Source organism: Ursus maritimus, unplaced genomic scaffold (assembly GCF_017311325.1).
Source record: "Ursus maritimus isolate PB19 unplaced genomic scaffold, ASM1731132v1 scaffold_34, whole genome shotgun sequence".
Taxonomy (NCBI): domain Eukaryota; kingdom Metazoa; phylum Chordata; class Mammalia; order Carnivora; family Ursidae; genus Ursus; species Ursus maritimus.
The window spans coordinates 2035709-2048105 of NW_024426008.1; the positions used below are offsets into that span (position 1 = coordinate 2035709).

At 56.9% G+C, this 12397-nt stretch overlaps 1 protein-coding gene across 13 annotated transcripts in view; it reads right to left on the reverse strand.

Annotated features, from left to right (window-relative positions):
• Window positions 1-12397, reverse strand: part of AOPEP (aminopeptidase O (putative)) — a 348963-nt gene that overhangs the window by 3158 nt on the left and 333408 nt on the right. For 6 of the 13 annotated variants that reach the window (XR_005831814.1, XR_005831819.1, XR_005831818.1 and 3 more), the window contains 4 exons: window positions 9740-9826; window positions 9211-9470; window positions 7886-8030; window positions 4618-4754 (listed from right to left, as the gene is read on the reverse strand). Coding sequence is in view for 6 of the 13 variants with exons in the window: in XM_040620154.1 (XP_040476088.1) it covers window positions 4494-4754; window positions 9740-9826 (348 nt within the window). In the remaining 7 variants the exon portion in view is untranslated. Of the gene's footprint in view, window positions 1-3733; window positions 4755-7885; window positions 8031-9210; window positions 9533-9739; window positions 9827-12397 lie in introns of those variants that run through there. The other 7 variants (XM_040620155.1, XM_040620159.1, XR_005831815.1 and 4 more) reach the window with 6 other exon arrangements.

Below are 12397 nucleotides of genomic sequence, written 5' to 3' on the forward strand. Positions count from 1 at the left end.
CACACACACACACACACACACACACACACACACGTGTGTCGTGCTGTCACCCGCCCTTCCCCGCGGCTCCCGAGGCTTCTGGCTGGTGCTCTCCGGAGGGCCCTGCCCCGACCCCAGGGTGCCCGGCGCCCACCCATCATGCCCGCAGAAGGTGCGGCCGTTGCTGGTCCTGGGAACTTCGGGTTTTCTTCTGCCCGGGGCCAGGCCCATGGCCTCCTCCCTCTTTTCACACTGTCTGGGCTGGAACAGAAACGCCTTATTGGCAGATCCATCTCCCAGACAGCACCAAGGGTGGGAAGAGACCTATAAAAGCCCCCGGCCGCCTCTCCTCCTTTCCACCTTGTAAACCCCCAGGGCCCAGCCAGGAAGGCTGAGGTCATTGTCCTCATGGCCGTGGCCTGGGGGGGCTAAGAGTGCCTGCCCTCCCCGCGCAGCTCCCCCTCCCCCGCCCCCCACCTCCGCCCTGGGAGGTCCAGACCGCCCTTCAAGCCCCCACCTCCCTGAGGCACCAGAAGGCCAGGCCCTGTCCATCCTGCCCCCAGCCCCAACCGCGGGCTGAAGGGACTTGGAAGGGACTCCAGGGAGTCTAGGTTCCGGTCGGTATGGAATCTTCGCCACAGCTGCACCCTGCACAGAGGGTCCCGCCCCACTCTGCAGCCCGAGGCAGTTCAGCCCCAGTGCCCTGGGGAGAGGACACTGCAAGGGACCATCTAACCCCAAAGCGGCTGCGTGTTGTTACCTGCCGGTGACGCCAGGAGCAGCCCCTCCTGGACTTCTCAGGAATGGGGTGTGTGGACCCTGGGGCTCCGGGCAGGCCGGTGGCAGAGGCCACAGGCCTGGGATGCCCAGAGATCTGTCCAGCAGGTGCCTCGTCGGGACAGACTGCGCGCTCCCCGGGGTGGGTGGGTCCAGCCCCTCTCAGCCCTTCCTCCGCCCACCCCGCCGCTCATCTAAAACTAGGAAGTGGTTGGCCCAGGACGTAAAGGTCTAAAAACACTGGCGCGCCCTGTGTTTGGGCTTTGCCAAGTGTCCACGCTGACCCAGGCGGGTCAGGGAAGAAAGCCGGAATGCTCGGGAAACATCTGTCCGAGGCCTTCACTTTAAAGGGATGCTTGAAGGTTGGGGACAGAGTTTACTAGCTCTGGTTCCTGTACTTGGGGCACTGGGTTCTGCCTGCTCTTGGGACATGTCTGTACCTCATTGGGGTTGGAGACTATTAGATGTTTTGATTTGAAATTCCAATAAAAATAAATGCTTTGAAACTCTGTCATCCTAAAATAGAGACCAAGAGGGAGAACTGAAACATCTTCCCTTGTATTTCTTCTCCCGCCCCCCCACGCTGTCCCCCACCTGCATTTCCGGTCCTGGTACAGCCCGGGTGCCCAGCACTTTTCCTGCCCCGGCCGCTGCCCAAAGCCCAGAAGCCAGGCCGTGGGAGCCGGATGGGCAGCAAGGGCTCCTGGGGATGTCCCTTCACCCCCCCTTTCCAAAGCTCAGCCCCTCAGCCAAGCCGGGCAGGAGAGGGACTGCTGGCTGCCTCAGGCTGGCCAGGGGCTGACAGCCAAGCCCAGCACAGTGGGGAGCACCCCGGGGACATCAGAGGCCTGGCCCCTCGGTCCAATCATGGGTTGAGCCTGCCTTCCAGCATGTTTGGAAATCAAGGTGCCGTGGGGAGATAGATGTGCTCCTGTCCGAACCGGACTTGCTCTTCAAAGACACTGCCTGCTCCAAGGAGTGGAGGAGAGCTTGCATTTCTAGAGCCCTTGGAGGGCCGCTGGTGGGCAGGTAACCGATGAACTCGCTCAGAGGACAAGGCTGCACCTCCTTGCTTTTTTTTTTTTTTTAAAGATTTTATTTATTTATTCGACAGAGATAGAGACAGCCAGCGAGAGAGGGAACACAAGCAGGGGGAGTGGGAGAGGAAGAAGCAGGCTCATAGCAGAGAAGCCTGGCGTGGGGCTCGATCCCAGAACTCCGGGATCACGCCCTGAGCCGAAGGCAGACGCTTAACCGCTGTGCCACCCAGGCGCCCCACCTTCTTGCTTTTTTAATAAACCTGTTAAAACACCCCCCGTTCCGTGCTTGACTGCCTGGCTGGGGGGGTGGTGGGCTTTCTCAGTGGCCCCCGTGTCCCAGGAGGGGCTCGGCGGGCCAGGGGTGCCTCACAAGGGGACAGCCCCCAAACCGCCCCTGTGAAATGCCTGGTTCCTGACAGCCAGTACGGCCGAGTGTGGTTCAGGGTCAAACTGACGCGACAGTTGAGGAAGCCACTCTCCCTGGACCAGGGGACCAATGGTGACGGGTGGGCCCCTCCTGTCCCGGGCCTTCTGCTGGGGGTGCACCGTCCTGGGAAGCAGGCTTGTTTTTCTCGCTTTATTTCTCACACTCCTTCTCAGGGGGCAGCTCAGCCCTCTATGTCTGCTTAACGCGAGAACCGCGGCAGGGGTCCGGGGCACCACTAAGGCCAGAAAGGAGTTCTGGGGGAGCAGACCTCAGGATCTGTGCCACCCACAAAGTGTACGAGACTGCCACGCGGACAGGTCTTCGTGCCGTATCCGTGGTGACGTAACTTCGGCCCACTCCAGATGACACTTTCCCAAAGCAGGTGTCCCCTGACCCTGCCCTCACCCAGGCCCCATCCTTAGAGCAAATCGGATTAGGGGTGCAGGCCTCTCAAACCTCAGCTGCGGGATGACAGGTGGGCTGTCCCTGGGGAGCATGTGAGCGTGAACAGTCCAGGCGATGAGGAGCTGTCACGGGGAGGGACATCCTGAGCCACGTGGACCCACATTCATAGCCTGTCACTTCATAGGTGACCTTGGGAATCTGTCTGGCTAAACCTGTCTGGGGGTGCGGCAGGGGAGGGGTTCCTGCCCTGGGAACCTGGGCCTGGCAGCCTCCCTCCTGCACTGGCACCCCCAGACCCTGTCTCCACAGCAGCTCCTGGGCCCCCTGCAGACTGTCCCGCCCGCACCGAGGCGGCTCTCGGAAGGTGCCGGGTGCTGCCGTGGAGAAAAGCGGCCCAGGGAGGGCAGTGGGCTAACTCGAATTCCCGCATGTCCTGCGCGCGCCACCTCGGCCACAGATGGGAAGCTGCTTCTCCGCGATCAGATGACACAGGGAAGAAACAGCCCGCTGGTCCGAGCTACCCAGCCCCTCGCCGCCAGCGACCCCGCCCGTGGCCCAGGCTCCTGCGCAGGCCTCTCAGGAGCTGAGGGGCGAGCTAGGAAAGCCGGCTCCCGATTCCGAGGAAACTCGGAGCACCCACTCAGCCCTCCTCTGTCACCGTCCGTGTGGGGGACAACACCGGGCACGGGCACGGACCCCGGTGTCCGCAGGCCGAGAAGGCAGACACAGGACTCAGCCAAGGGGGTGGGGGGCTCGGTTCAGGTGACCCCTCGGGGACGGGCCGCCACCCACTGGCGCTAACTGGTTGCACGACTCGGGATCAGGGCAGCAAGGGGATTAGCTGTCTCGGGGTAAAACCCCATGCGCGTGGGGGCTCAGCCCTGCCTCCGTGGCTTCTAGAGACAAAGTGGGGCTTTAACTTTCTGGAAAAACAAGTCACCTAACCACTGGGCCAACTGGTTGCTCACGGCCCCGGGGAGGTCTGGAGGGGCCACGCACAGTAGGCAGCTGGGCGGTGCGGTCTGCCCCCACCCGGTCTGTTCCTGCTCCACCGGCAGGCCCAGCGCGCTCACGCACACCACTCATGCCAAGCACGCACAGGACGCAGCGTTCTTACATTTATTCAAATTCAAAAATCACGATTTTTCAAAATTCAAAATTCACAACGTACACAAGGCACGTACCCTCATATGCAGAGCGCAGGTAACAGCGACGAGCAAACCCCCAGGAAACCTTCTAGAATAAGTCACCATTAAAGAATTCTGAAGACCAAGAGCTTCCGATGAAGGAAAGCCGCGCTTCCTCCCACAGGCCAGCTGCAGAGCGGGGTGCACGGGGCCCTGGAGCCGGGCTCGGGGCGCCATGCCGGGACCGCAGCGAGCTTGGCCGCCTGGTGGCTGCACGTCCTCCGTCGGCGCGGTGCTCGCGGGAAAGCCACCAGCAGCGCAGGCTCCCACCAGGGGGAGCGACACCCGGGAGAGTGCCCAATGGGGAGGCTGGTGGGCAGGAGAGGGACAGGACCAGCTTGCAGAGAATACCCCTTGGGTAACACTGTTTTACTTTTTAAAAAACATTACATTCAGAAACAGGAATACAAAAATAGTAACCCATTACGTTTTATTATGAATACACCCTGGGTTCTTAACACTGCCCTATGACCGAGGGTACTAACGTTTCGGAAAAATCTAAACAGACTTATCAAAATACTCCTGCAGAATCTTTCTGGACTGATCTAGAGAAGACTTTCACTGGTCCCAGGACACAGAAGCTGTGACTTCCTGGAACTGCAGAAATCTCCAGTGCAGCCATGTGCGGGGACCGATGCACAATGTCCAGCGGCGTCTCCACCGTACCCCAGACAGCTTTCACCACTCGTCCTCGAGGAAGAGAGCCGGGGCAGATTCAGTCTCTGGAGGAGGCAAGTTCAGGGCAAGGGACGAAGGCACCAGCGGTCCATGAGCTCCAGCGAGAGCAGCCTCCAGAAAGAGAAGCACCAAGGCGTGGACGCCGCTGGCTGATGGCTTTAGCAGCCCATTACCCTTCCTTTGATGTCCAGGGTCAACGCGATCCTGGTCCCACCAGGGCTGGGCGTAGATGCATGAAAAAGAATCTCGCTGTGATCTTTCCTGCAAAGGAAACAGCAATAAAATTTACTGCCCGGTAACAGCGGAGGAATTCTTGTAAACCTGTACCTCTGTGTGCCTCTGCTCTCCGCTCCGAGAGAGGACTTGGAGAGGAGGGCAGGGCGCGCCCGGCTGCACCTCACGCCGCCGCGGGCGGGCTTCACAGCCGCGCTGCTCGCTCACGGCTGGGGAAGCCAGCAGCCGCCACCCGGCCTTCGTTCCACCGACAGCTCCGGCCCCCTTCACTCCACCTGCGCCTACAGCCTCCGCTCCTCGCCGCCGCGGCGCTAACTGCAGCCTGCCTCTAGGAGCGGCAGCTGATCCCCCGCGAGGCGGCACGGCGCGAGGATTCCACCGACATCCACACCCGGGGCCACATACGGAGGGGCGCCGCTGTCGCGTCGTGGCGCGTGGTCGTCGTGTGCGCGCAGTCCCAGCTCCGGAGCCTTTGGGCACTTACAGACAGGAAGGCTTTTTGCTCGAGGGCTCGACTCCTGTTCCTGCTGAACTGAGCCAGTGTGTAAAATGAGAACTGATATCAGCTCAGTAGGCACCGGAGGGCGGGTCCAACTGACAGCCGGGAAGCAGTGCCTCAGCTGGGAGCTCGGCGCTGTCCTGCTGGGGGCTGCGAACACAAGAGAGAGGTTACCGTGCTCGGGAAACTGCACCAGGGCTGGACTTGGAAAGCACCGGCCGTACTCACATGCAACCAACTGCCGACACAGTTTTAACTTGATTTTTTGGTGATGCATTAGCTTTAGTGTTTATAGAAGAATAATTTTTGCAGCTGTCAATACATTTGACCATTCAGACAGATGTCTAATTAGTGAATTTATATTTCCGCAGACTTTTGGTACATTCGTGTATTCACGGCAGAAGAAAGCGCATCCTCGGAGCCGAGCAGGTCTCGCATCCTCCAGAATGGCGCCCGGCACCGAGCGGACCACTCGGCGGCGGCCTCTGCCCCAGCAGCTCCAACTTAACTGTCCCCATCTCACCTTCTCTTCAGGTGCAGAACTTAGCCACTGTGAACAAAGCGGAAACCAGTCACTGTTCACCAATCAGCTAAGCTCTGCACCTCGGCAGAGAGGTCGTCGGCTGGGCATAAGGAACGGGCCGCCGAGCATCTTCCACGGCTGTTGCTTCTTCTGTTTCTGGAGAAGAGCTACAAGATGCATCTGTTCTCCAAACTGCAGAGAGAGAGAACTATGGCTTCTGGAGGAGCAGCCAAGGTCATGGTTGCGTGGTAATCCCTGGCAATGTGATTTTAATCTTAAGTCACAAATCAGCATGCCAGGAACCCAAGCAGCCAGAGCACTCGGAGCAGCGCCGTGCCTGCTCACAGCCCACACCGCACACGCCGCCTTCCGCCCGACTGGGCGCCGCCGTCCACCCACTAGCTACTGAGTAGCCTTGACTTCAGCTTGTTGCGTATTTTACCTGGTGTCCTAGAGGCCTAGCTTACAGCAAAAGGACTCAGAGGCGACCACACACGTGCCTGTGCAGTTTGGAACATGAAATGAAAAATGCAACCAACGGCGGCCCCTTTGTGGTTCGCTGCTTCCACCCTGGGGGCCCGGGTTCTCAGTGAGCAGGGCCGGGACGTCCCCCGCTGCAAGGTGCCACTGTCACTGAGAAGGGGCTATGGGGGAGGGGTGTGCACATGGCCCTGCATTCATCCACAACGGGCAGGAACAAGAAGGGAGCAGACTCATGACCGGGCTACCCCAAAAACTCACGATGGAGAAGCGAGGGCCTCGGAGCCCGCTGTGGCTCCCCACGAGCTGCAGCAAGGGGGCGGTGGGGGAACTGCCCCACTGCATGCACAGTCTTCAAGAAGCCAAACGCTCCACGAAATAAAAAATCTAAGAGAAATAGGATTTATACTGTGGCTACACAACGGTGGCAGCAAGAGAGGCGCTCTGTCTTTCCCGCTGGCCCGGCTCTGCCCAGGACGCGCTGCCGCCATGAGCACGGTGGGGGAAGTACCGCGCACGGCTGCTTCGCTACCAGATGTACAATCATGGCAGATACTCCCACTACTTCCTTTTCCTGGCAAACACAGTTCCTGGACTCTTCTGGAAGAACAGGATCGTACTTTAGAAAACCCTTTTTTCTCTTTAATATCAAGAGTTCTTTCAAATAAATAAGACATTTAAACATGTCAGAAATGGTTTTGTTAACAGCAAAACATCAGAAGCACACTGCAAGTCTGACAACAGGTTGAGAATATCTACTTAAATTTTAAATAACCATTAAGAATTCTACATGTAGAGAATCCGTATAAACAATCAAAAATGCTTGAGATTTGATGTGAAGTTTAAAAAACGGTACACAATTAGACCCTATTATATCACATAAAAGCTCGAAGAACTGAGAAGACAACAGAAGCCACAATGGCCGTTACAGGTTGTGCTCGCAACCCCGCAGTTCTCCCTGAAGCTTCCCGTACCACTGGGATGTGACCTTTAAAATGCAGAAACCCAGTTAAAAATGAACCGCGAGGAGGTAAATCTCACAGGTCAATTCCAAGCACAATTAATCGGAAGCGGCTGAAGTAATTTAGGACTCCCACTCCAGGGCAGACCAGGGAGAAATTCTGCTCCAGTGCACGGCGAGAAATCAGCCAGGCACGGGGTTGTTGAGAAGTGCATGGCGCACTTTGGGGGGAGGCCCCCCAAGTTCTCATGCAGATGAGGGGCTGGGGGCCCAGGGCTGGACACAGACATCTGCACGGAGCTCAGGGGTCTGAGGTACCCTGGCAATGTGCGCCCGTGTGAGCCCGCACCTGGACGACCGGATTAGTGCTTCCGTGGCCTCCCCAGCCCGCCGTCTAAACCTACTCCAAGTGCCCTCCTGTGTTTCTGTCCCTATAAGTAACAATACCCCAAGTGGCCAAGACAGTGCCAAGGAGAGCTACTCTGCCAGGGTGGGCAGCCTCTGCTTCGGGGGCCACTCTGGCCAGACTGGGCCTCACGCTGCCAGCAGCCACCTGCTCGGGCTGCGCTCCCAAGCCACTGCCACGGAGCAGGAGCGGAGGACGCGGCTCAGCGTCTCATTATCGACTCATACGGCTCCTATGAAGAATCTCTGCTTAGAGCTGGACGGCGGAGAAAGGGAAGGGAGAGAATCACCTCTTCAGAATAACATCTCGGCCACCACCTCGGCTGAGGACCTATCCATCCGCTCCCTGGTCAGCTCGAAGCACCGGCGGGCAACCTGCTGCTGCCTGGCGTCCTCGCTCAGCATCAGCTCCCCGTAGAGGTACACGCCCATGGCCTGCGGGGGCGCAGAGGCAGAGCGGGGAAGGGAAAGAAGTGACGTGTCCGCACGTGCACAGTCAGCTTGCACACAAACTCGCCCATCTGGAAATTACAAAGACCCTAGAAAGACAGACACCTGACCAGCTGCGCTTCTGGAACCTACAGTTTTTGATCCCTTCTCTCTTGTTCACATGGATCCCCCCAGAATTCTCAGCCATCCATTCCAACAACAGAACCTTGGCAACCTAACCGCTTCTCCAGGGATGACGACGTCAGAATGCCAGGGACAGGCAGGTGGGTCCCCACAACGCCCGCCACGGAAACCCGCCCCTGAGGCCCCATGAGCCTGCCACACGGTCGCAGGACATCCCCCAGGAAAGTGCCCTGAGCTGCGGCTGGGGAACGAACACCAGCACATCACACAGGACCACGGGGCGGAGAACTGTCTTGCCGCCCGGGAAACGGTGCCCGCTGTGCCGGCCTGGCCTGAGCCCCCCGGCCATCCCCACCCTGGTGGCAAACGCCACCTCTGCAGTTTCAACAATGCTGCCACAGCCGATTGTGTCCTGGAAGACCAAAGACCCCATCAGCTCTGGCTTTTCTCTCGTTTCAAGCAGTTGCGTCAGGACTACATTCTGCTGGGGCGAATTAAAAGAAGGATCTCAAAGACAGCACAAGATAAAAACTTGGTAGTCTGGGGCTCAAAAACTCTTCCCTGAGAGAGCGGAGTTGTGGTAAGCCTTATTTGGTAAAGGTCTTGGCTCTAAAAAAGCAGTTACTTTTGGTTTTCAGAAGAAACCTTAAGTTGCTTCTTACATTTTGTCCCTGTCTGTGGTTCCAAACACCTCTGCTCCAACTGTGCAAATGTGACATTTCTTGTGCTACAAAGTCACGTGTTTTTCCTTGTGGGAAGAACCAGCCCTTCCTTGCTGGCTGCCCCCCATACTCGGGCCCTCTCAAAAGTCCCTTTGTTTGCCCCACCCCCGCTGAAGCATGGCTCCATCCTGTCAGCCCACAGTGCCCGGTGCAGAGCTCGCCCGGTGGCACACAACGGTCACACTAACAGCAACGAGCGGCAGGCTGCCTTCCGGAAGCTGACGGAATCCGTGGCGCACACGCCACCTCCCACGGCCGTGCTGGGCAGATGTGGGTGGTACAGAGGCGGCAAGGAGGGTTCCCCAAACACGTTCACGTACCTACGGCTTCCCGCGGGCTCCCAGGAAGGTGACCGCCTTCCCCCGTGAACAGTGAGGCAAGTTCTCGCAGGAAGGACACTGGCAACGGGGGCGCGGCTGGTGCAGGTACTGACCAGACTGTCCCAGGTGGTGGGGCTCTCCCTGCCCAGCCTCATCTGCACACAGTACATCACCGCCACTGCAGACACGGACACAACTGTGGCAGCTAAGCCACGGCCTGGCCTGAGACCTGGTGACGCTGTGAGGTCTGCACGTGCGCCCTGCGGTCAGGACAGTGGTTCACAGCCATGTCAAAGCAACGTGGCTTTTAAGGGTGTAATTCCTGCTTTAAAGGGACGTGGAGAGAGGGGAAAATCAGCTCCAACGTGTGCTAGGGACGCTCCTACCTACTTCTTAAAAATCTTTGGAAAAAGTTTAAATATTTCTTACGAAAGAAAAGTTCACAACTTGGGTCCCTGTGCTAGTAAGTGCCCCAGAGAGTCGGGGGACAGCATTAAAGGAATACCCATCCGCTGAAAATGAAACTTACCTGATCCTCCTGGAGGAATCTCTCCACGTCTTTGTACGCTTTTGTGTATTTGTGCTTGACAATGAGCTCACACCATCGATGGCGAACCTTAAGGAAGGAGAGAAAACCCAGTGAGCAACAAACTGAGGGGTTTCCTCGGCCTGTCTTAATGACAGAATTTGTATTAGCAAAAGTTACTCTCTCTACTGTATTAATGCTGCTGACACTTTGTAAATTTTGTTTTAGTTTAGTTTCTTGTACAAAGAGAGGAACCATGCTCCTCACTGGACTGCTGTCTGTCAACTTTAGGGGAAGAAGGGACATGTTTCAGCTAGATGTCCTGCTGTTTTTAAACCAATTTTGCAAGACACCAGATAAATGCAAAAAATAACGGGGCAATGAAGCACGCAGCCCAGCCAGCCCAGCTCTGCCCCGCAGCACGCAGTCAACGGGCGTTCCCTTCAAAACCACAGCAGCTTGATCTCCAGCGACGACCAACTCGGTTCAACGCTGTTGATTCTAATAAACAGTGAAAAGCAAGAAGACACGGTCCCTCCACATTCCTGAGAAGACCCACAGCAGGCCTCTGCAGCGCACGGGGTGGGCACCCGGGGCCAGGATGCAGAGCAGGGCACCTGTGGCAAACAGCAGCCCACCCCCCGCGTGCCCGAGGGGTGCCGCACGTCTACGCAGCCTGCCGCGAACATCCCAACTGACTGTGGGGCCCGTTCAGTCCAGATCCACTTGACTCAAGGTTTCCCAGAAGGAATTTACCAGGAACCCCAGCCCCCTCCAGACAACATGGGAGTCTGGTCCTAGCACTAACGGTCCCTGCGAGCCCCAGCATCTCCTGGCACTTCTGGCACATTCTTTAGGTGGGTCTACCCGAATTCGGTTTTTAGAACCCAGTCGCAGGTCCGTGTCTACTGCCCCAAGTGCTCTCAATTATACGCAGAGAACTGTCCACCACTTTCTATTCCTTTACTGGCTCAACATCAGCCCTACATGGAAGTGATTACAAACACCTAAAAAGCTTCCCTCCTTCCCTCTGTTTTTATTGCCTTTGAAAGAGGGAGACCCTGCACAGTAATCCATTTGTGGCAATGGGATAATGTAAGCAATTTCAGCATTTTGGCTGGGGCCCCTGTAAATTACATCATTACCTACTGCTGGCCGGATCTCTCCTTTAATCTACTATAAATAGATTTACACACAAACAAGTAGAAATGAAGGAACAAATCTTCTGGGAAGAATCCTCCCCCTGGTCTACAGTGCACTCCCAAGACTGCGTGTTAAGTCTGGGGTTCTGGTGGGGCTGCCCTTTGCTTGTGGGCAGTAAGCCCTTTGAACTTCTAAGGACAGGATGCCAACGAACTTTACATCCACGAAGGAATGTCAGAGGCACATGGAAATGAGCTAAGAGCCTCCGAGCATCACAACAAACGGGAAGAGGCTGGACTGGACGGGTCTTGGCAATCTTTCCATCTTCCACAAAATGTTCTTTCCTACATAGTCAATAGAACTGAACAGACCATAAAAGGGAAAGGGCAGCCCCTAAAATATTCCCACAGAAAGGACGAGTGAACAGAGCTCTGAGAAGCCAGCTTGTCACACTGCACCAATCAGAAGCCACCAGAACCACCCGACCCCTGCTCCCGAGCCCTGGAAAGCACCCGACCAGGCCCCGCTGGGCGTCCTCTCACTGTTTTCTCCCAGTCACGGTCATCTGAACACCTCAGACACCACTGTGGCACCTTGTGAACTTGTGGAAAATAGGGGCCAGCTTGGCAAAGTCAGGAGAAGGATGGCGACGAGCGGGGCTGTCCTGGTGGGAGGCCCTCCCTGTGGGATGGACTGTTGCTCTGTGCCCCGCCCGGGGCCCTCCGGAAAGAGCATCCCTTCCCACCCCACCCCGCCCCCCGCACACGGGGTGCTCTCCTCTCCCAGATGGGCATGGGTAGGAATAACAAGGTTAAGTGGGGGCCTATTTCGTGGCAGAATAAGGCCTCTAGGCAAGCGGGAGGCGGGGTGGTCCCACCACAAGTGGGAGAAGGTCCAGGAGGCCCAAGCGAAAGGCTCTTTGACACCAACATGAAGTCAGCACTTCCACTTCTCTTACTTCTCTTCCTGTTAAAAACAGTTTATTGTCACAATTAATAAGAGATCTAGTCTTCTGACCCCTGAAGGCCAACATGGCATCCAGGAAGCACAGCCCAGCATCCCCTCCCCTGGAAGAGCAGAAAAAACAACAAGCCTTTTCTTTACAAAAGAGCTCAGTGCATTTCAGCATTTCAGTGACAGGATGTTTAAAAGACATCACAGAGGCTGCGTGAGACTGAGAGCATGACAGATACTTCTTGCTCTCGCACAGGGCTTTTACCTCTCTTCCTATTTCTTTCACAAAGAAAACGCTCATTTTTTATCCCCTGAACTCCAGGACCCAATCCCCATGGCCACTTGTCACCACACATAATAGGGGTCTTCCCAGAAAGCCAGCAGCAAAATGACATTTGTCTCAATTTTTCCCAGCAATATTTCCAAAGTGGGTACTGACAGAATATTCCCTCTCCAGATCACTGAGCAACCTGAATCGTCCTTGACCAAGGCCATCACACACGCTCCTTCCCCCACTGGGACTGCAGAAAGTGAGGCTCTCCGTGCCTGGGGGGGGGGGGGGGG